At 36.4% G+C, this 23,639-nt stretch overlaps 1 protein-coding gene across 5 annotated transcripts in view; it reads left to right on the top strand.

Annotated features, from left to right (window-relative positions):
- The window catches only part of CSRNP3 (cysteine and serine rich nuclear protein 3), a 257,377-nt gene that overhangs the window by 208,707 nt on the left and 25,031 nt on the right, over positions 1-23,639 (top strand). For all 5 annotated transcript variants that reach the window (XM_043997959.1, XM_043997958.1, XM_043997961.1 and 2 more), the window contains one exon: positions 20,873-21,132. In XM_043997959.1, the coding sequence (XP_043853894.1) occupies positions 20,873-21,132 (260 nt within the window). The remainder of the gene's footprint in view (positions 1-20,872; positions 21,133-23,639) is intronic.

Below are 23,639 nucleotides of genomic sequence, written 5' to 3'. Positions count from 1 at the left end.
AAATTTTCTAGCTAAAAGGAATCTCGAAGATCATCTAGTACAGTTCCCTAATTTTACAGATAATAAAACAGAAGTCAGACATCTAGTGGCTGAGATTTTTTATGTGATACTGAGAATCTGAAATTCAATTCATAGATTTTAATACACAAATTGTTTAGCGATCTCCATAGATGGGAGAGAAAATGACAATTGCACAAAGGGTGTCAAAAGGCTTTAGATCTAGAACCCTTGATGTGTATAGTTCCATAGCTCAGTGGGAAGAAAAATACAGAAAGAAAATCACAGAAATAAAATAGGTGTACAAATTAGTAGCACACAGCTCACATTAATACTGTTTTCATTTCTTTTTCTGACTAATTTTATGCTTATATTTGCTTTAAGGTGGTATGCTCTTTGAAGGAATGATCTTTTGAGTGAATATCTGAGACTAGTGGAAATAATATTGGTCTTGGAATCAAAAGACCAAAATTGTAATAATTAATAAGAATAAAAATAATGACATCCCACCTCACAGGATTGTTGAGGGGCATACTCTGTAAAACATAAAGAGTTATGTAAATGTGAGTTATTTTTGTCTAGTTCTCATCATTCTTAGTATTTATTGGAACTTTTGATACTATATAAAGGTTTCTTTAGCAAATATATTAACTTTTAATGAGACATCAAGTTTTACAAAAGTACTTGGTCAATTTGTTGAAAAGAGTAACATGATTTCATTGTCTATCCTCATCTTGTGTTTGGAAATTTTTGCTTGGAAATATAGCATTTGCTTTCATAGAACAAAGATGACAAGGTGCAGTTCTCGTAAGCAGATGAGACACATTTAATGGAGATTATTTAAAGTAAAAAATAATCCTTAGTAAATGGGAGTATGAGAATGAAAAGAGAGCTTTCTTGGGAAAATAGTCACCTTTCATGAATTAATGATTTTATTAATCTTTTTAATGGTATACTCAGTTTTCAAGGTTGAGAGGTTTAAAATGTATATACATTATTGAAAAGCAGTTTTCTTCATCTCTATACCATCCTGAGCAATAAGCCACTGTTTTCTCCAACCAAAGAATCAAAATCTTCAACATATAATTGATCTCTAGGACAGCCTAATAAAATTAAATTCAGTTTTACTTGTGCACTGAGTTCTCTGGGCTTGTCTTGTGAGTTAGATTCTCTGCAGAGAGCTGGAGTCTCATAAATGAGAATCTCTTGCTGGCTTGTGAAAATGGAGCAGACAGCCTGAATGGAAGGCAACGTGATGTGCATGTTCATACGCCAAAACAAAGCTCATGTCCCAGGAGTCATCTTTTTAATTATTTCCAATTCTTGCTTTGTTTTTTAGATTGAATGTGTTGTCTAATTGCGCATCTCTTATGGAAACCTCCATGCCTAAATGTAATCTTGCACCAGATAGTTTTTATCTTTCTACTTTTATCAAAGTATACATGTATTAAAATAATAATCTAAACAAAGGGAATGCATTTTGAATTCTATCACTCAGGAGCTATTATGTACAAAAGACACAGCCGCCTCAAGGGTAATTCACTATTAAGACTCCTTATGAGGATGGTCCATGTTAATGGCTAAATAGGCTATCAGATCTTCTCTGTCAAGTACAAGGTTAGTCAGTCTTTTCAACAGTTCAGTGTGATCATGGCTGTTGTTTGTGTGTGGATGTGTGCATATGTGTCTTATGTGATCTCAAATCTAGTATTTTATTATTTTTCTTTATGGATGTGGGAGGAAGAGTGGCTGGGAAACAGATTTATTTAGGCACACAGTAAAAAAAAAAAAAGGCTTACTATCATTTTTTTTTTCATTTAGCATCCCCCTCTGCAATAATGTGTATCTAATTTTGCTTCTTTTTTTTTTAATGACATCTACACTGGGCAGAAAATAAACATTCTAACAAGGAACAAACTAGTATTAAAGGGAAGAGTATGACAGACAGTAGCAGTGTCTTCAGCTTGAACCAGTTTGTTCCCACTTCTGTTTCAAAACATTTGTCTCTCAAGTGCAAAGGGCAGCTGTTAAGATTGAAGGCCACTGATTGACTAGCCTTTGTTAGGGTCCCTTTTGTGCTATATTTTGTTTTGTTTTGTGTGGGGCAATGAGGGTTAAGTGACTTGCCCAGGGTCACACAGCTAGTAAGTGTCAAGTGTCTGAGGCTGGATTTGAACTCAGGCACTCCTGAATACAGGGCCAGTGCCTTATCCACTGCACCACTTAGCTTCCCCCTTAGGCTCTATTTTGACTCAGGCTCACTGTTGACACTTCATATAGAAATGTTAAAAAAGGGGTATTTTGAAGAAACCACATTGAGGGGAAACAATTTTCTTTACTAGACTCAGATTTGTCTTTAACAGACCCTTCTTGTATTGCCTTTTCTGACATTCAGATGACTAAAGATACTTGGAAATTAGATTTTTCAAAACCGTGAGCAACACATTGGAAGTCATAAACATGAGGCATTATCCAGAAAAAGCTAATAGCTAGAAAGGCAATGGTCCATGTGAGTCTCCCCCCTCTTCCCAAAGAATATAGTCACATGTGAAAGATGAACAGCAGGACTCCCTTATGCAGTCATTGAAGGCTCTATTACTCATAGCAGTTTATTAGTACTCAGGATAAAAGCTTCCTTAATTTTTTTTGTACCGAGCAGTGTGCCAAGGAATAGAGATACAAATTAAAAAGTGGGATGGCCCTTGCTCTCAATGAACTTACATTTGAATGGGGGAGACAGTGGGCAGCTCCGTAGCATAGTGGATAGAGCACTGGCCCTGGAATCAGGAGGACCTCAGTTCAAATCCAGCCTCAGATACTTGATACTTTCTAGTTGTGTTACCCTGGACAAGTCACTTAGCCCTTTTTGCCTCAGTTTCCTCATCTATAAAATGAGCTATAGAAGGAAATCAAACTACTCTGGGATCTCTGCCAAGAAAACCCTAGGGGGCGGCTAGGTGGCGCAGTGGATAAAGCACCGGCCCCAGATTCAGGAGTACCTGAGTTCAAATCTGGCCTCAGACACTTGACACTTACTAGCTGTGTGACCCTGGGCAAGTCACTTAACCCCCACTGCCCCACCAAAAAAAAAAAAAAAAGAAAACCCTAAGTAGGGTCACAAAGAGTGGACACAACTGAGAGGGGAGACAACACATAGGGAAGGGAGTATTGGTCTAGGAAATCACAGGGAGGGCGAGTTGACCTATAGGGTAGTCAATTGATATATATTTCCCCAAAACAATGGTAGTAGTGATCTGATTATGGTACCCAGAGAAAGAGATGGGAGTGGCATTAGAGGAAGGTATACACAAGATGGCAGATAAGATAGCCTGGATGGATGAATTGATGGATGGGCTATTAAACATGGTCCAGTATGGAGGTGGGAGTGGAGTAGAGAGAGCTGGGTAAATTTGTACTTGTCTAGTCACCAATCCTGAAGGCTCAGCCCCAAAGCTACAGTTCCAGAACTGAGTGGATTAATTTCCCCAAAGACTGGGGATATAGATTCTAGAGATTTGGATCCAGGTAGGAGAGAAGCAAACATCAAAAACAACTGCAGAAAATTGCTTGGGACAGAATCAAAAAAGCAAAAAGGGCAGTAGAATTTAGTAGAAAGAACATCAGTGTTGGAAGCATGGAATCAAAATTATAGAGTTGGAAGGGATCTCATTGACTCTCTGAGATCTTTAACTGCTGCCCCCAAAACAAAAACAAAACCCAAGGGGGCAGGTAGGTGGCACAGTGGATAAAGCAGTGGCCCTGGATTCAGGAGGACCTGAGTTCAAATCTGGCCTCAGACACTTGACACTTACTAGCTGTGTGACTATGGGCAAGACACTTAACCCTCATTGCCCTGCCAAAAAACAACAACAACAACAAAAACAACAACAACAACAAAACAACACAAAAAACTGAGATCTATAACTGAAAAAATTCTCTCTACAATATACTGAATGAATAATCATCAGATAGTTGGTTAGAGACATCCAGTGATAGGATGTCTTACTTCCCAAAATAGCCTATGCAACTTTTAGATAGTGCTGATTGTTAGAAAGTTTTTTCCTCCTTCAAGCCTAAATTTGCATTTTTGCAACATCCACCCATTGCTCCTAGGACTACCCTCTGGTGGCAGACAGAACAAATCTATTTTTTCTTGGACAATCCAATCCAACAAACTCTTATTTTTCTAGGAATTGAAATCAAGGCCACAGGGCTGTAATTTGTTGGCTGCTCCCCCCCCCCCTTTTTTTTTGAGAAGAGGGACATTTTGCTCTTCCCCAGTCCTGTGGCAAGTTTTTCACTGTCTTTCAGAAATCATTGACACTGGGTCAGCCATCAAGCTCAACATGCCTTTTAGTACCTGAGGATGCAGTTCACCTGCACCAAGTGACTTGTGTCAAGGTGCTCTCCTGTTATCTCTTGTGGCATTTTTTTTTCTAATCTAATGACAATTCTCCTTGAGAAAAAAAAGCAGAACCATAATAAGAAGTGAGCACCTTGGCCTTCTCTTTAGCATCAATTGTTCCCTTATTCATCTCAAGTAACTTTCTTAATTTTTTTTGATTCTCTAATTTTTCCCCAATATACCCTAAAACAAAAACAAACTTTTGTTGCCTTATGTTCCTCACAATCTGATCTCATCCTGAAAGTGGCATTCCAAGGTTAGATGACCTGTTTTTGAATTCTGACTCTCTTTGCTACATGAATCTGTATTTCTCCCATCTGTAAGATAAAAAAGGCTGGCTTAGAATTCAATTCAGGAGGAATTTATTCAGGCTTTTTTATTTGCCAGGCACTATGTTATGAACTGGGGATATAATGACAAAAACAAAATAACCCCTGCCCCCCAAGTGTTTACATTCTGCTAGGAGATATTCCTCAGTTCCCTCCTAGCTGAGAGAAAGAGAGAGAGAGAGAAAGAATGTCACTTGTAGTGAGAGTGTCACTTGTAGCATGTAAGTCTTTTGGGGGCTAGAGGCCCTACCTACTACTTAATTTATCTTTCTTTCTTTCTCTTCCTTCCTTCCTTCCTTTCTAATTTATGTGATAAAACAAGCATTTCCATAACATAATATAATAAAAAAGATGATTGCACATAAAACTGCAAATCTATCATGTACAAGTTGGTATTCCTTTTAAATATATAAAGTTATATAAATTTCTTTATTCTCTTTTTTCCTTTTCCCTCTCCCAGTGTAGAGATGGCTACCATTAGATGAAAATAGGTTTATATATGTAAAATTAATCTACACATGCTTCTATTTGCCAGTTTTTTCTCTGGATGATCTTCATATGTCCTTTAGAGTTAATTAGGTTATTTATAATAGAAAAATTACTTATCTGCTCAAAATCATTCTTAAAACAATTTTGCTCTTACTGAATACAATGTTATCCTAGTTCTGCTCATTCCACTCCATTATTTTGGGAAAGTGTTTCCATATTTTTCTAAAATAGTTGAGCTCATAATTTCTTTTTTTGTTTTGTTTTGTTTTGTTTTTTAAGTGAGGCAATTGGGGTTAAGTGACTTGCCCAGGGTCACACAGCTAGTAAGTGTTAAGTGTCTGAGGCCGGATTTGAACCCAGGTACTCCTGACTTCAGGGCTGGTGCTCTATCCACTGTGTCACCTAGCTGCCCCCGAGCTCATCATTTCTGATAGCACAATAGTATTCCCTCATAATCATATACCACATCCTACTCCCTTCTTAACTATCTACCTGTGAGCACCTATCTACCACATATTTGTTGTAAGGAAAGTTCTTAAAAAAACCTGAAGATGTTATATAATTGTGAATTATAGTTGCTGTTTTTAATATTATTCCAGTTTGGATCTATCATAGAATTATAATTCAGAGTGATTCCCTGGTCCCAGGTATTCCCCATGTTCACGAACTTAAATCATCTCAGACAAGTATGATTCCATACCCTTTAACTTTCTCAATAAATGCATTCCAGAATCTACTGAGTGATTCTTTCCCCAGTACTATTTATGATATGTTAATTAAATTAAATTCCTCCCTGCCCTGATAGAATTTGCCTCTAGTACAGATATGACAATAAACAAACAACTATTATGCAAAATAATACCAGATAAGAAGATTAGAAAATGTTATACAAGGTATGGGGGAGGGAGTTGTTTCATGTTAATACTAAAATATGATCACGTTAAAATAATTTCTGAATACATTTATCATGCTTAGATTGTCAACCCCTAGCATAGAAATTAGCCTTAAACCACTTTGCTTATATCTGCCCCATCAGGTATTATTTATAGAGAGTCTTCAACTTAAAATTGTGTTCTCAAATTTCCTTTTGTAAATCTGTTGTTTAAACTTAGAACATATTTCCTGAAGAAATAATAAATTGTTATAAATGGTAGGTAGGTTTCCAGTCTCGCCCACAAAAAGCCATTTAATTTAGAGCAGGGTGCTGTTTTTACTGTACCTAACCACAACTGATAACATTATTTCTATGGGAAAGTGCTTTCCCATTCCTAACTGCTCCTTCCTTCTGAAATTAACTTGATGGGTTTGGGGAGGAAGATGATCCTTGAGGAAAGGGATTTTAAAACTGTATCTGCCTTGGGGCAGCTAGGTGGCACAGTGGATAAAGCATCGGCCCTGGATTCAAGAGTACTTGAGTTCAAATCCAGCCTCAGACATTTGACGCTAGCTGTGTGACCCTGGGCAAGTCACTTAACCCCCATTGCCCCATGCCAAAAACAAAACAAAACAAAACTGTGTCTGCCTAAGAGAAAGTATCTGTCTAGGTGAGTTATTTTTCAAGGTTTCTGATCTGGGAACTAGAAGTAGTTGCTCACCCTAGGGCTGCAATTCAGAATGTTTTTCATATATTTTTGTTGTTGTTCAGTTATGTCCAATTCTTCATGACCCCATTTGGGGTTTTCTTGGCAAAGATACTAGAGTGGTTCCCCATTTCCTTCTCATTTTTACAGTTGAGGAAACTGAGGCAAACACAATTAAGTGACTTTCTGAGGTCACACTGCTAATAAGTGTCTGAGGCTGGATTTGAATCCAGGAAGATGATTCTTCCTGACTCCAGGCCTAGAACTCCATCCACTGTGCCACCTAGCTGCCCCTTCTTGTGTTTAAATGGTTTTTAAATCAATTATTCCTAAATCCTAGGACTTTTGATTTCCAAATTCACTCCTACTGATTTAGCCTCAGTTCTATGACTTTAGGACTGTGGGGAGGAGAAAAAAGTATCACTAAAGAGAGTTTGCATGTAATCCAAAAAGCAGTAATTATGGTAGCAAATTCTCTGCCTGTAGCAAAATTGCTAGGAGTATGAAGTATCTCTTACCTTTAATCTGCAGACCCATCCTCTTTAGGGCCCTAAAGGCTCTAGGGATTTTCTCTCCAGAATGTGCCAACTATCTGAAATCTCTGTGAATGCCAGTTCAAAAATCCAGAGATAAATTACAGTATAACTGTCTAATCACATAACAAGGATGTGGTAGAATTTTCCAGAGTATTGAAGAATCTTTCAAGTATTTTCTACAATGCAGGTACAGCCTTCGGGCCCTTAACAACTGTGAAAGAAGGCAAATGTGTACAATAATAAAAATTATCTCAATAACTTAGATACCTTCTGGCTCTAAATCTGTGATATGTCAGTAAAATTAGAGGAGCCAGGATTTGTCTCAATTATTTCTTTAAATGAATGTCTTAAAGCTTGAAAAAAAATTCTATCTTTAAATACTGGCTATGAAAGAGTCAAGTTATAAAGTCGTTATCATTTACTCAATTCCTTGTACCCACCGTGTACTTGAAATCACCATCTTACTGATAGAATTCTCTTCAGAGTCATCAATGACTTTTCTTTCTTTTTTTTTTTTTAAGTGAGGCAATTGGGGTTAAGTGACTTGCCCAGGGTCACACAGCTAGTAAGTGTGTGTTAAGTGTCTGAGGCCGGATTCACCAATGACTTTTTAATTGCTAAATATGATGTCCTCTTCATTTAAAGCTTTTCACAACCCATTCCTTTTCTACCTGGTCTAATCTTGGCATATATTACTTTGTTTTATTTGTTTGTTTTGTGGGGCAATGAGGGTTAAGTGCCCAGGGTCACACAGCTAGTAAGTGTCAAGTGTCTGAGGCTAGATTTGAACTCAGGTCCTCCCGAATCCAGGGCTGGTGCTTTATCCACTACACCACCTAGATGCCCCCCATATATTACTTCTTTAAACACACACACACACACACACACACACACACACAATGTAGACCAGCCAAATTGGCCTTCTTCCTGTTCTTCACACATGACACTCCATTGCCCTGCTTCAAGACTTTGTACACACATTATGCCCCATACTGAAATGTACTCTCCTCACCTCTTCCCCTTGAAGTCCCCAGTCACTTGCCAAGTTTTATTGATTCTATCTCTACCACTTTTCTTGCATCCTCTTCCCTTCTTTCCACTCACCCACTCTCCCCCAAGTTCTGGAGCTCATTCTCTAATTAGTCCCCTTGCTTCAAGTCTCTCAGCCTCTCCCTTCTCTTTCTCAATACATTCTACAGATCGCTGCCAAATAATCTTTCTAAAACACAAGCCTGACCATGTTGATCACTTTATCAAGAAATTTCAGTGACTTCCTGTTGTTTCTAGAGTAACTTACTAGCTGAAAATTTAAAGCTTTCCACAATCTGGCTTCTATTTATTTTTCCTAAAAATTTTTTATAGTTATCCCTTCCACATTGTGGGGGTTAAGGGCACAGTACCCCCACAATCTAGAAAATCTGCATAAAGTTTTTGACCCAGGGGCAGCTAGGTGGCACAGTGGATAAAGCACAGGCCCTGGATTCAGGAGGACCTGAATTCAAATCCAGCCTCAGACACTTTGACACTCACTAGCTGTGTGACCCTGGGCAAGTCACTTAACCCTCATTGCCCTGAAAAAAAAAAAGATAAGAAAAGGTTTTTTGGCCCACCCTTTTGTATTAGAGACAAAGCCTGAATTAATATGGTATTAAAAGATAAAAAATATGGTGATATACAATACTATACATATATTTTGTGAATTTCTAAACTTTTCCTGTCCTTCAATATGTCATTTACGGCTATCACAAAACTCCCCACAAATTCCCATTTAATTTCTATGATTATATCAGAACTGTGATGGGGAAAGTCATGATGTGGAAGGGATAAGCTGTATATTATTCTCTATATATTTTACTTTCCAACCAACCTGACTTCCTCCTAACATTCCCCCATAACATTCCATTCTTGTCTCTTCCTTCCTGAAGGAACCTCTACGTGTACTTTAATGTACTTCTTCCTCACCTTTCCCTCATCTCAGTTTCTGTGCTGTCCTACAAGAATCCTTTCATGATTCCCTCAATTGTAGGTGCTCCTTCTCTCCTACAATTACATTATGTTTGGTTTTCTGTTTACATGTTCAATGAATGGAGGGATCATTTTGGAAGAAAAACAATAAGTTCTAGAGTGTCCACAAGAGGACAATTAGATGAGTTCATGACATATTAGAATTGCCTGAGGAAAGTGGGGATATTGAGCTTGGAGGATAAAAGACTAAGTAGGCACTTGCTAGCTATCTTCAAGTGTCTGAAGGGCTGTTGTGTAGAAGAAAGTTTAAACTTGTTCTGCTTGGCCCAAGGCCAGATGCTGGAGGGAAGTCAGAAACTTGTTAAGAGGGAAATTTTGTCTTGTAGGGCAGCTAGGTGGCATAGTGGATAGAGTTCTAGGCCTGAAGTCAGGAAGACATCCTCCTGAGTTCAAATCTATCCTCAGACACTTACTTGCTCTGTGACCCTGGGTAAGTCACTTCGCCATGTTTGCCTCAGTTTCCTTATCTGTAAAATAAGCTGGAGAAGGAAATAACAAGTGTCTTTGCCAAGACAACCCCAAATAGGATCATGAAGAGTCAGTCATGACTGAAAAATAACCAAATTTAGGTTTGTGATATAAGGAAAAATTCCTAACAGAGCCATCCCAAAGTAAAATGTACTGCTTGAGAAGTTGTGGGTTTTTCCTTCATTGGAAGTTTTCAAGCAAAGCATCAGTGCTTACATGTTAAATATTTTGGAAAACCTTTTTTTTTTTTTTTGCAGGGCAATGGGGGGTAAGTGACTTGCCCCAGGGTCACACAGCTAGTAAGTGTCAAATGTCTGAGGCCGGATTTGAACTCAGGAACTCCTGAATCCAGGGCCGGTGCTTTATCCACTGCACCACCTAGCTGCCCTTGGAGAACTTTTTGGGGGTCCATGTACAGGGTATCCCAAAAGACTTTGTGCAGTTTTAAGCAATCGAAGCTTAGTTGTACAGCTGATCATTGGGGTCACTTCTAATTCTAAAGTCCTGTTATTTTGCCCCCATATTTTGGCACATGTTGATGTTTTAATGATTATTTGGCAAACCTGACTCTCTTAAGTAAGATAATACTTCAGTTTAATACAGAGGTATAGACTGAGTCATCCTTGAAAATGTCTTTGGTTCCCACTGGATATGTAGGCCTGAAAGAAGGACATTTAAAATCTTTAGAATAGTAGACAACAAGAAGTCTTGGCAAAGTGACATAGAGTAATGGAAAGAGGACTAGATTGAGAATCACATTGTATGATTCCATCCAAGTAATTTTATTCTCTTTGTTTATACATCTCTCATTTAGGATTAATCATAGCAACATCTTGTTCTTCATGATGTCTTAAGGATAAAGAAAGGATATAAATATTTTTAGATAACCAGAAGAAAGTTACCTTACAAATCCTCAATGGAGGCATTGTATCTATCTCCTCCTTTCATATTTAATGTTGTCTTTGAAGTCAGAATCAATTATCTTCCCAGAACCCTTTTAAAAATAAATGCTTTTTTAGAAATCTAGCATTAAACATCAGTATAAAGGCCACACTTACTGAATGAGCATTGATATTTAAATTGATCAAGTTCACTGCAGACTGTATAATAACTTTTTAGTCTTCTTTGCTCTTAATCAAGATCCTTTGTGATCTTTTTGGAGAGTAATATGGCTGTGAGTTATAAAAGTTCCAAAAATAATCATAATATTTGATTCAGCAATTACACTCCTGAGAATATACCCTCAAAATATTATTTTAAAGCCACAACCAAAGGTCTATCTGTCCAAAGATTTTCTTAGTGACATTATATGCAATTAAAAAAAAAAACTATAAGCAACAAAAATACCCAGCAATAATGGAATGATTAAATAAATTGTAGTACATTAAGTTAATGGAATATTAAAATACAATTACTACAAGACCAACAAGCATGAGGAAGAAAAATCTGGAAAGACTTTTATGGAATAATGCAAAGAAGGAAAAGCAGAACCAGAAGAATAGAGTATATACTAACTACAGTCATATGAAGGAAAGTAGATGAGAATGAATATCTCTATAACTTCACATCTTCCTCCATTTTCTTGTATGTGGAGGTAGGTGTGTATCTATATAACAAAATCACATTTTAATGCAATTTCATCTTAAAGAGAATGCTAATTTTTCTTAATTTTTAACCAAATATTGATTTTATGAATATTGGTAGATTGCATATTGGTGTGACAGGATCAGTTTTAGGAAACAACAGCCCTAATGTCATTGCCCATGCAGCTGTTTCCATGGAACTCCTCACTTTGGTGATGGGTTCAACTGGCCCCAATGAGATTGCATATCATAGTAGCATGTCCACCACAATGAGAACCAGGAAGCTTTTATTCTAATTTTAAAAATCACTTTATTTCTTTGAATTTTGGTGAAATAAAGGAGGTAGGACTGAATTATCTCAAATAAATATCCTCTTCCAGAGGTAAGATTCTATGATCCTTATGTGTACCTGTGTCTCCAACCCTAGCACCTTTCTTACTCCTGATACCTCTTTGCTTTCTTCCGGTTTCACCTCTCTCTCCTTTACCCCCACTACCCCATACAGAGCAAAAACCTATTTGAGGGTAATATCATTTTATTTTATTTTATTTTTGGCAGGGCAATGAGGGTTACATGAGTTGCCCAGGATCACACAGCTAGTGTCAAGTGTCTGAGGTCAGATTTGAACTCAGGCCCTCCTGAATTCATGGCCGGTGCTTTATCTACTGTGCCACATAGCTGCCCCACAGTAATATTATTTTAACAGAAATTGTTTGATAGTAATGAAAGTTATTAGTTAAAAATTCACAGGACCAGAAATTTAGATCTGAAAGAAACCTCAGAGATGATCTAGCCCAGTTTCCTGAGAAGGGAAATGCCCAAGAACACTCTTGTTATTAGGGAAAGAACTAGGACTTCAATCCAGGTCTTCTGACTCCAGAGTCATTGTTTTTTCTTACTATATTGTACTTCTACCATTTGAACAATTAAAAAAAATATTTTATATATTTTGACTGATTTTTTTGTGTATTCTAAATCATTAACCAGCAGAAAATAAATAATGGTGTATTTTATCTCCACCATGAGTTACATTACCTTAAAGAAAATTCTTAGTGTTAGTTACTGTTTTCCCAGAGTTTCTTTTTCTTAAGGAATAACCTTAGACCCAATCCATTTTGTACACATGATTTTCTTCTCTATGGGTATAAGTATGTAACAGATAGACAGGCACATACTTTTGTCTCCCTCATTTTTTACAAGCAGCAAATTGACCCCATGACAGCTCCAATTTTTCATTGTCACTTCATTTTTTAAAAGCTCCAGTTTCTGTCCTATTCCCATATCCCTCAAAGTAAATAAATGAACACAAGAATTTTCCCTTTCTTCCTCCCCAACTGCCACTAACACCAATTTCTCCCATAATTCCATAAACATTCCACTTGAAAAAGAAATATGAAGGAAAGAATGAGAAAATATAATAATGTGCACGATAAAGGAACAAAACAGAATAGAGCAGAGGTAGACTGCCAGCCTGTCTTGGTTTTGGGGGTTATTGCTATTTTGTTTTTCATGTGGTCTGTCAGTCTACATGACTACATACGAAGTTGGTTGGCACTGGCTCAAAAGAATAAATATTTTACTACCTCTGTTTGAGAGTGGATCCATGGTCTCATTGATATGGGTAGCCTTTGGTCTGTTATAAGAAATTATCTACAAAAGCCTGAATATAGTATTCCCTTTTCTCTTTTTGATTAAGGATAACCTCAGAATTGTGTAGATCATTCTAATAAAGATTTTTCTGAATATGGGGCATGATTCCAGAGGTCCAACAATGAATTATACATATATGTGTGTGTGTGTGTGTATAAACACATATATATGGTGCAGAATGAGACACACATTATGTATGTGTGTATGTTTATGTATGTGTATTCTTTGAGGGAGTTTGTTTTGCCTGACTATGCATATTATAAGGAATTTGTTTTGTTTTTCTTTTTTCAATGGAGTAGAAGGGAGAGTAAGTAGTTTTCTTTTTAAAAAAAATAGAGAAGTGGGGGTGCTACAGATGTGGAGTCTTATATGCAATTTCATATGGGGTGATATTAGTTTTACTTAATAATAATAACTTTAATAATAATAGCTAGTATTTATAAAGTGTTTTAAGGTTTACAGCACTCTTCACAAATATTACCTTATTTTATATTCACAATAACCAGTGAAAATAGGTGCTATTATCCCCATTTTACAGATAAGGAAACTGAAGCAGACAGGGGTAATCTGTATAATGTTTGTAATATAAAAACAAAACATCAATAAAACTTTGAAAATTTTCATTTTTCTTTAAAAAGGAAAGTAGGCATCTGGGATTAGTAGTTACTGATGCCATCTCATCCCTTTCTCTTCAATGATTATTTTTGTAATTTTGTAATTTTCTTAATACCATGAGATTATACCATAGTTCATAATATCATAGATTTTGTTCTATAAAGGATCTGAGAGGCCATTTTGGGCCAACCTCCTCATTTTACAAATGCATAAATTGAGGTTCCTAACTTGCCTGCAGTCTTGAAATTCAGTGTTCTTTCCACTGTACTATTCTGCCTTAACATTTTTATTTTTTCTCCCAACTTATTCATTCATTCTGTACTTTCAAAATTGTGTTACCTCCAGCACAGATATTTTCGGTAGATACTTGGTCTGGTTTCAAACACTCTTCCCTAGTCTATCTTCCTAAGTGTCTTTCCTGCTTTCTCATGCAGCATATCAGCTACAAAAGTGGTATAGTCAAATACATCAGTTCCAAAAAATTTGCTATAGGGACACATGGAAATCTCTTCCATTTTCAGTCTCTTTGTGGTCCTCATTACAATTTCCTCTATACATTCTCTTGGTATAATCTTAGTTGAGTCTAATACTAAGCTTTTAAAAGATTCATTTGTTTTTTCTATTTGTTACTTCACTGTGGCAGTTAAAATTACTAGAAGAAATGGTGATAGTCAAAATTAACATCTTTGTTATTATCTCTTCTTAACTCCCCTCTCCTGCAATTATTTTTTATTTTGGGGAGGCAATTGGGCTTAAGTGACTTGCCAAAGGTCACACAGTGTCTGAGGCTGGATTTGAACTCAGGTCCTTCTGAATCCAGGGCAATGTTCTATCCAGTATACTACCTTGCTGCCCCTCCTCCCCTGCAATTCTTTTGCATCAATAGCTTTTTTTTTTTAAGCGGGGTAATGAGGGTTAAGTGACTTGCCCAGGGTCACACAGCTAGTTAGTGTCAATTGTCTGAGGTCGGATCTGAATTCAGGTCCTCCTGAATCCAGGGCCGGTGATCTATCCACTGCGCCACCTAGCTGCCCCAGCATCAATAGCTTTTAATACGTAAGATTGATATATATATATATATATATATATATATATATATATATATATAGTATCTTTTTATCTTTATTGTTTCTTTAAAATTACTGTTGATTTTGCTCTCTGCTCTAAGTTGCCAGTGGTCTGACTGCACACAAACAACTGACTCCCAAGTTATTAACCAAGCATTAATAAGATATACTTAGTGTCATTCTCTGGCAATATTTGTTCTTTGCCATTTCCAGTGACATGCAAATAATTATAAAGGTATGAGGTTCTGGGTAGCTGTCTGTTCTTTGGTTTCTTTTGTTTTGTTTTTTTAATCCTAAGGAATCTTTCTATATTTTTTTCTCCTGTCTCATTTAAGTCACTGAGTATCAAGATATATGTTGGCTTCATCTGGAAGATCTTTTCATGTTCTTCAGTGATCATACATCATCTTTTACAACAAATAGTGGTGCACAAGCTGCATTTATCTGCCAAGATTTATGTACTTTTGGACTAACTGAATGGGTTACCCATTAATTTTCATGTTATAGCCTGGACGATAGACATTCTTCATCCACATGGTTTTTCTGATATGAATTGTTAGAATTCTTGATTGTCTGTTGATCTCATTAATGAGACCTTGTCATACACAAGGTGAAGAATCTGGAGGGCCTTTTGCTTTTGCTTATCACTGACTCTGTAAGGTGAGATGACCAAGATTCTTATGAAATAATGTTCCTTATTACCTTTGGGTCCACAATGAAATAATCATTTATTCATCTTTCCTTTCTTATACCTTCTGGTTTCATTTATGGGAAGAATGAGGTTGAGTTGATATGATTAAATTGCCATTTTGGGTGTCCTAATTTGTGGTAATTAGAGAAAAATCTGATATATTTGCAGTGCCAAGTCTAAAAATTATGTGATTCTTAGCACCCATTTCCTCTCACCCCACTTTCTGCAAGGACCACCGGGAAAATATGAGGTACATACAGGATTCAGGTCTATTTTGTATTTTAATTCATTTCATGGGCTGAAGAATTCATCACCAATAACCAAGCTTTTACTGGTTATAAGCCTCTCTCTACTTATGTATGTTATTCTAGGAAGCAGATATAGTCTGCCAATTTGGTAGTCTGGTGAAATAAGCTATTTAAATAAAGGAATATAAGACAGTGAAGTGGGTCCTGTTCTTTTTTTTTCAGACTTTTCTCACAAAATTTATCTTTTACATCACATTAAATATTATGTCCTGAAATAGATTTTGTTCTCATTTTTTATATCTTTTCCTAACTCCCAAGATACACACACACACACACACACACACACACACACACACACACACACACACACAATCTTTTTTTCTTCTAGAAGTACATGGGATCAGCTGGGTAGTTTGTTACTTCCAAAGACTGATTTTTTTCAGCCTTGTCTTGTGAGGGGATCTTATATACTACACATGTACAGTGACTGACAAGCCATAAAGAATGATATAAATATGAGATACAATTATCTCATTTTCCAAATAGTACCTCTTTTCCTATTCCAAAAAAAAAAAAAAAACAACCAAACCCAGACCCCTAAGTTTTTGGAGACACGGGGAAGGATATAAACATAAATAAAAAGCACTTCTTATGGTATACCTCTCATTTATGGGAACTTTAGTTAGATGTTTTAAATTTTTTTGTTTTGTTTTGTTTTGTTTGTGGAGCAATGAGGGTTAAGTGACTTGCCCAAGGTCACACAGCTAATAAGTGTTAAGTGTCTGAGGCCAGATTTGAACTCGGGTCCTCCTGAATCCAGAGCCAGCTGCCCCTAAATTTTTATTTAAAAGTGTAAATGATCTAAATGAGATGTATGAAAGAAATCTATTATCCTTAGCTTCCCTTCTATGTTCTGATATACTATATAGACATAGTTTGGCTTAAACTCTTAGGTATTAAATATTGGGACTTTTGGGGGCAGCTAGATGGTGCGGTGGATAAAGCACCGGTCTTGGATTCAGGAGGACCGGAGTTCAAATTTGGCCTCAGACACATGACACTTACTAGCTGTGTGACCCCTGGGCAAGTCACTTAACCCTCATTGCCCTGCAAAAAAAAAAAAATGGGGGACTTTTAAGTGTCATTTTAGCATTTCAGATTTTGCAGAGACATTTAAAAGTAATTTCAAATATTATTAAAAACATTATTAAAAACTATAGTCATCCTCACAGAGGACAAATTTTTCCATTATCCTGAAACTATTCACACAGTGGCTCTGGTTCTAATCTCTATCACGCTATCTTGTGGCCTCAATATGAAGGATAATATTAAGATTTCTTTAATATTTTAAATTCATAGAGGCAGCTAGGTGGCACAATGGATAAAGCACCAGCCCTGGATTCAGGAAGACCTGAGTTCAAATCTGGCCTCAGACACTTGACACTTACTAGCTGTGTGACCATGGACAAGTCACTTAGCCCACATTGCCCTGCAAAAAAAAATAATAAATTCATATTTAGAAAAGATTAATAGGTATATTTGTCACAATTGACCCATTGCTACTGGAACAGGCATGTTGATAACCACCATCCTATACCACCTCTGCAATGGATTCACTCATCAACCTTGTTATTTCTCAGATTATAAGAAAAGGATAGTAATATGTTACTCATGACTTTTCATCCAGAAAAAAAAAAGTACTATTATGCTCCAGGAATTTTCCTGTCCTTTCCCCTAACTCAACAAATGGTATTTTGGTACCAATGGTATTTATAGTACCAAAGATATCAGATAAAGGAAAAATCAAGACAAAGTTGCATTGATCATATTTCTTCTATGACTGTCTAATGGTATTAGCATAATAGCATGGAGAGTATAAACTGCTATGATATCTTTATGGTATAGTATCAATGTATCTCAAATATTGAGACTGATGCTATTCAAAATTTTAAGAATATAAATAAAGAAGAAAACAATTTAATTGATCTTTATGTGGATGGATTTTGCTTGGAGAAAAAAAAATAACTATAGTAGCATATACTGTTCCAGAAGTTTGGAAAAGACTTTGAAAATAGTGTTTTAATCATATTGTTGTCAGCCAATAAGTATTTATTAAGAACCACATACCTGTGTGATGATTAAAAAACATGAGAGACATAGTTTCTGGGTAACTTAATAATTTTATTAATAGGCCAGCAAATTATTAATAAAAGGATGGTCTATGGCCCTGTCTCTCAGGTTAAACATGCCTAATGGTAGAGTGGTAGATCAATGGAATAGGCTAGGCTCAGGAAATGCAGTAGTAAATGACACTAGTAATATAGTGTTTGATAAACCCAAAGACTCCAGCTTCTGGGATAGGAACTCAGTATTTGACAAAAACTGCTGGGAAAACTGGAAGATAGTATGGCAGAAATTAGGCATAGACCAACATCTTACACCTTATACGAAAATAAGGTCAAAATGGATACATGATTTAGACATAAGAGGTGATACCATAGGTAAATTAGGAGAGAAAGGAATAGTCTACCTATCAGATCTTTGGAAAGGAAAACAGTTTTTGACCAAACAAGAGATAGAGTATATTATAAAATGCAAAATGGATGATTTTGATTATATTAAATTAAAAAACTTTTGTACAAACAGAAGCAATGCATCCAAAATTAGAAGGGAGGCAGAAAGCTGGGAAACAATTTTTGAGGCCAGTATTTCTGATAAAGGCCTCATCTCTAAAATGTATAGGGAACTAAATCAAATTTATAAGAATCCAAGTCATTCCCCAATTGAGAAATGGTCAAAGGATATGAACAGGCAGTTTTCTGATGAAGAAACCAAAGCTATCTATTCCCATATGAAAAAATGCTCCAAATCTCTAATGATTAGAGAGATGCAAATTAAAACAACTCTGAGGTACCACCTGACACCTATCAGATTGGCTAAAATGACAAAAAAGGAAGATAATAAATGTTGGAGAAGCTGTGGGAAAATTGGTACACTAATGAATTGTTGGTGGAGCTGCGAGCTGATCCAACCATTCTGGAGAGCAATTTGGAATTATGCCCAAAGGGCAATAAACCTGTGCATACCCTTTGACCTAGCAATTCCACTTTTAGGTCTTTTTCCCAAAGAAATCATGGAAAGGGGAAAGGGACCCACATGTACAAAAATATTTATAGCTGCTCTTTACGTGGTAGCAAGGAATTGGAAGTTGAGGGGGTGCCCATCAATTGGGGAATGGCTGGACAAGTTGTGGTATATGAATACAATGGAATACTATTGTGCTGTAAGAAATGATGAGCAGGAGGAGTTCAGAGAAACCTGGAGGGTCTTACGTGAGCTGATGATGAGTGAGATGAGCAGAACCAGAAGAACATTGTACATAGTATCATCAACATTGAGTGTTGACCTACTGTGATGGACTATATTCTTCTCACCAATGCAATGGCACAGAAGAGTTCCAGGGAACTCGTGATAGAAGAGGATCTGCAAATCCAAGAAAAAAAAAAAAAGATCTGTGGAGTATAGATGCTGATTGAACCATACTATTTCTTTTGTTTTGGGTGCTGTTGTTTTTTTTTTTTTCTATTTTGAGGTTTTGCATTACTGCTCTGATTTTTTCTCTTATAACAGGATTAGTGCAGAAATAGGATTAATGTTATTATGTGCATATATATGTGTGTATAGATATATATAGATATAACCTATATCAGATTACCTGCTGTCTAGGGGAGGGGGGGAGGGAGGGGAGGGAGGGAGAAAAATCTGAAATTGTAAAGCTTGTATAAACAAAAGTTGAGAACTATCTTTACATGTAACGGAAAAAATTAAATACCTTATATGTTAAAAAAAAAACATGCCTAATGGTGGTGGGGTCACAGTTTACATACCTTTTTAATTATAGAAGTTCCATCACATAGAAATAAAATCTAATTGGTTGACATGATTGAAGGTGTGTTATATTGAAATGAAGTCTGGGGATACAGTGACTCAGGTCACTCAAATCTTGCTAAAAATGACATCAGAAAAAGGATGCAGACCACACCCAAACTGATCAGATCATAATAGCTTTCACCTAGGCTTAGTTTGAATGGGTATGATCAAGGAAAACAGAACTTAGAGTGGGGGAAGAAAGGACTAAGAAAGAAGGGGAGAACACTGTATACCCCACCACCACCAAGATAATTATTTCTTACACCTAGTATTGTGCTGAGTGCTGGACATAGGGGGAAAAAAGATGAAAACATAGTCCCAAAGAGCTCTAATGAGGGAGAAAATACCCAAAAAACTGTGTACTATAATATATATATACATGTACATGTGCGTGTATATACACATATATATTTATATCATAATACACAATTGTCTGCATCTTATATAGAGAAGATTTGAGGGAAAGAGGGAGGGAGGGAGGGAGGGAGAGACAGAGACAGAGAGAGACAGAGACCGAGAAAGAGAGAGAAAGAGAGAAGGAATAGTAACCCATCCAGTTGGATGGCACTAGCAGTAGCAGTGGCAGAATATTGGGAGTGTGGAGGTGAGAAAAGCTTCCTGCAGAAGGCACAATTTGACCTGAGCATTGAAAGAAGTCATTTAAGGCAGATATGCCTAAACTGAATAGTGTTGAATGCAATAATGTAGTTCAAGATTGCTAGCTCTCCCTAAATACTGTGCAAACTCTTGGAATTATGATTTCTCAAAGAATGGCAGTGGGGGGAAAGATTCTCATTTTCAAATGATACCATTGATTGTCAGCAAACCTCATTAAACCAAAATTCAAGAGACTGGAAAGAAGGGGAATTTAATGTCTACTAATGACATAAAGACCATTTGTCTCCACTTAGAAAATCTTTGGAGCAGTATAAAAAAAAAATCTTCTCTGCTATTATCTAAATAGACTGGGGGTAGCTATCGGGGAATTTTGGGGAGAGGATAGGGACATGCTTTGCTTCCTGTCAGCACCATCTCAGATATCTCATTGCTAAAAGTTCTCTTGGACACGAAGGGAAACATTTGTTTCCTAAAATGTAAAGCTTTTTCATATTGATAATAATAATAGCATTTATATAGCACTTTAAGGTTTGCAAAGAACTTTGCAAATATTATCTCACCTACAAAGATATGCTCATTTTTCCCCTTTATAGTATATTTGTCATTCTACATCTTCACCAAGTTCTTTCCTTCTATTTCAGCATCCTCAATCCTGAAACGAGAGAAGAGGCTGAGGACGAAGAATGTTCATTTTAGCTGTGTTACCGTTTACTACTTCACAAGGAGACAAGGTTTCACCAGTGTTCCCAGTCAAGGAGGAAGCACGTTGGGCATGTCCAGCCGCCATAACAGTGTGCGCCAATACACCCTTGGTGAATTTGCGATGGAACAAGAGAGGCTCCATAGAGAGATGTTAAGAGAGCACCTCAGGGAGGAAAAACTTAACTCTTTAAAGCTGAAGGTAAAAAATAATTGTGGTCTCACTTTTTCTAACCCCTGTAGCAAGTTCATTAATTGGTGAACTTGATTTTTGATTACCTTTGGATCTCGACTATCTCCGCAATCCAAATTTAGCAGTTTATACAACATCCTAGCTGATATACGTTTCTGATTTTAAACAAAGCATCGTATTGAAGACAACATGGATACTTTGTCAGACTTGGAATGTGCAACAGGTGGAAAGCTGTGCTTTAAGATAAGGTAGAGGAGAAGCCCCTCCAGTTAAGGCCTCCCTGGTAACATTCTAAAAGCAGCTGAAATAGTACTTGGAATTCTCATTCATTTTCTTACCTAGCTAATACCTAGGAGATATCCTGCTGTGGTTGTCCTCTGGTAAGGAAAATACTGTCTTGGATGCCTCAGGAGTGGTTATAATCCTTGTGAAAGGGTCACTTATTGAATATTAGAATTCCATGAGATTACCTATTACCTTTATCCCTTTCTTTGCTATTTTCAGCTTGGAAAGCTTTGATATATTTTCAAATGTCTGCTTTTTCACTTTACCTTGCTTATCTCTCTGTTTCAGATATCACTGTGAGGCATTCACCCCAAAGAAACTTGGCAACAGCTTAGTCTAAGGGCATGCTTCACAGTTTTTGGTATTGTTATCATTAATTATTGTTGTTGTTATTTTTCAGGGTTCATTGACAGTTTCCTGAAGAATTTCTAGACTCTTTTTCATAGTAACTTTACCATCAACCAAGTGTCTGCTTTGGAAAATATTGCTTAACATTCTAATAGTGATTTCTGGTTGACTTTTCAGTTTCCCTTTTCTCCTATCTCCGTTCACACCAACTCCACTCTATCCCTCAGTCCCCAAAAGATGGAGATTTTGGTTTTTCCCCAGGTATCAGTTTAAAGAGCAATGCACAGGTAGAGATATAGTCTCTTTATTTCCTAATAGTAAATTAATGACTCCTATCCTCTCTGTATAGGGAAGGACAGTGCTCTCCAGGGAGTCCTTGTTTGATGGTTGGATATTATGTCTGCTGGTTCTTAACAGCTGCTATGACTGTGATTTTTGTCTGATGCTAAATGGAACATTTTGAGATGTGGTGTGAGTTATTATATGTTAGTGGGAGCTACACAGCTTGAGGACCCTGCACAAGGCTACACATTAACTTTGTTATTATTCAACTATATCTAATTCTATGAGAGCTAGGGGGATGGAGGGGAACAGAGACAGAGATGAGGGAGGGAGGGAGAGGGAGAGAGAACAGCTGAAGCTTAAAAGGAATAATAATAGAAATAGCATATATTATAATATGCTCAATTTTAATTGTGTTTAGGTTAAAAATCTGAGGAAGTACTTTATTGTCTGCTTTTAAAAAAAAATCCTGAGTGAGGAACTTACCTTGGTTTGTTGCTGATAAGGAAAGTTTACTGATTTTCCTTGGGACAAAAAAGGGAAAAAAAGAAAAAGATGTTTAAAATTCCTACCACCTACACATGAATATGGTACAGAAAGATAGTGGAGGTCTAATGATCTAAGCTTGATCTAATTTAGAATGAACTAATCAGAAGCCACATGGGAAGATACATAATGTGAAAATTACCCCCCAAAATCATTTCTGAATATGAGATGTAGAAGGTGTGATAAAATATTGAGGGGGTGGAAAGAGTACTATACATTGTCTTTAAAATTCTGGGGGGATTAACTTTTGCAACTTAATTTATTCATATTTCAACATATTTTTATGGATTTTAGGAAGTTATTTTTTGTTTGTTTGGGGTCAATCTATTTGTACCAAGGAATATTTTCTGGTTAACATATCCAGCAGTGTGTTTTTCTAACTTTTGGTAAATTTTCTTCTATGGGTACAGGGAAAGTGAGTGTTTTAGCAAATTAATTAGGGTCTGATGAATATGTTCTCAGTTTCTATATTAATAATTCTGATTTTAATTATGCATTGGTATTAGAAATTGTTAAGGAATAGTATTCCAGTAGCAAGGAATATATTCTTGGGTACTAAGAAAGTATGTTACAAAATAAATTAATTGTTAAAAAAACAAATGTTAAAACATGTGGGTGTTTAGAAACATTTAATAGCATGTTACATCAAGGTTTATTTACCAAATATGGTTTATATCTTGTGATATCTAGTTTGGCTGATATCTGAATCTACGGAATAACAGTTTGGTTATAATTATATTCTTTAATTCAGTTGAAATCTTAAATTGAGCTGAAGGATACCCTCCTAGAGGATCTATGAAAAGCAAGATATACTAAAAGAACTTTTTCCCCTAAATTTTGTGCCTTTATTTTTGTTTGCCAATGTTACATCCTGTTTATGAAGAAATTCTATCTTTTGAAGTAAAATAAAATTTCCATGAAGTTAGGGATTATTCATTCTTGTCATTTTGTTCCAATGAATAATATAGTTCCTGGAACATAGAATCACAGATTTAGAGCTATGAGGTACTTGAGACAACCCCACCCCCATCCCCTTTTCAGATATAGAAATTGCA

The sequence above is a fragment of the Dromiciops gliroides genome, chromosome 3, assembly GCF_019393635.1.
Source record: "Dromiciops gliroides isolate mDroGli1 chromosome 3, mDroGli1.pri, whole genome shotgun sequence".
In the NCBI taxonomy this organism is placed as follows: domain Eukaryota; kingdom Metazoa; phylum Chordata; class Mammalia; order Microbiotheria; family Microbiotheriidae; genus Dromiciops; species Dromiciops gliroides.
Note: the sequence above shows the minus strand (reverse complement) of the source record. Positions and strands in the feature narration are given on the sequence as shown.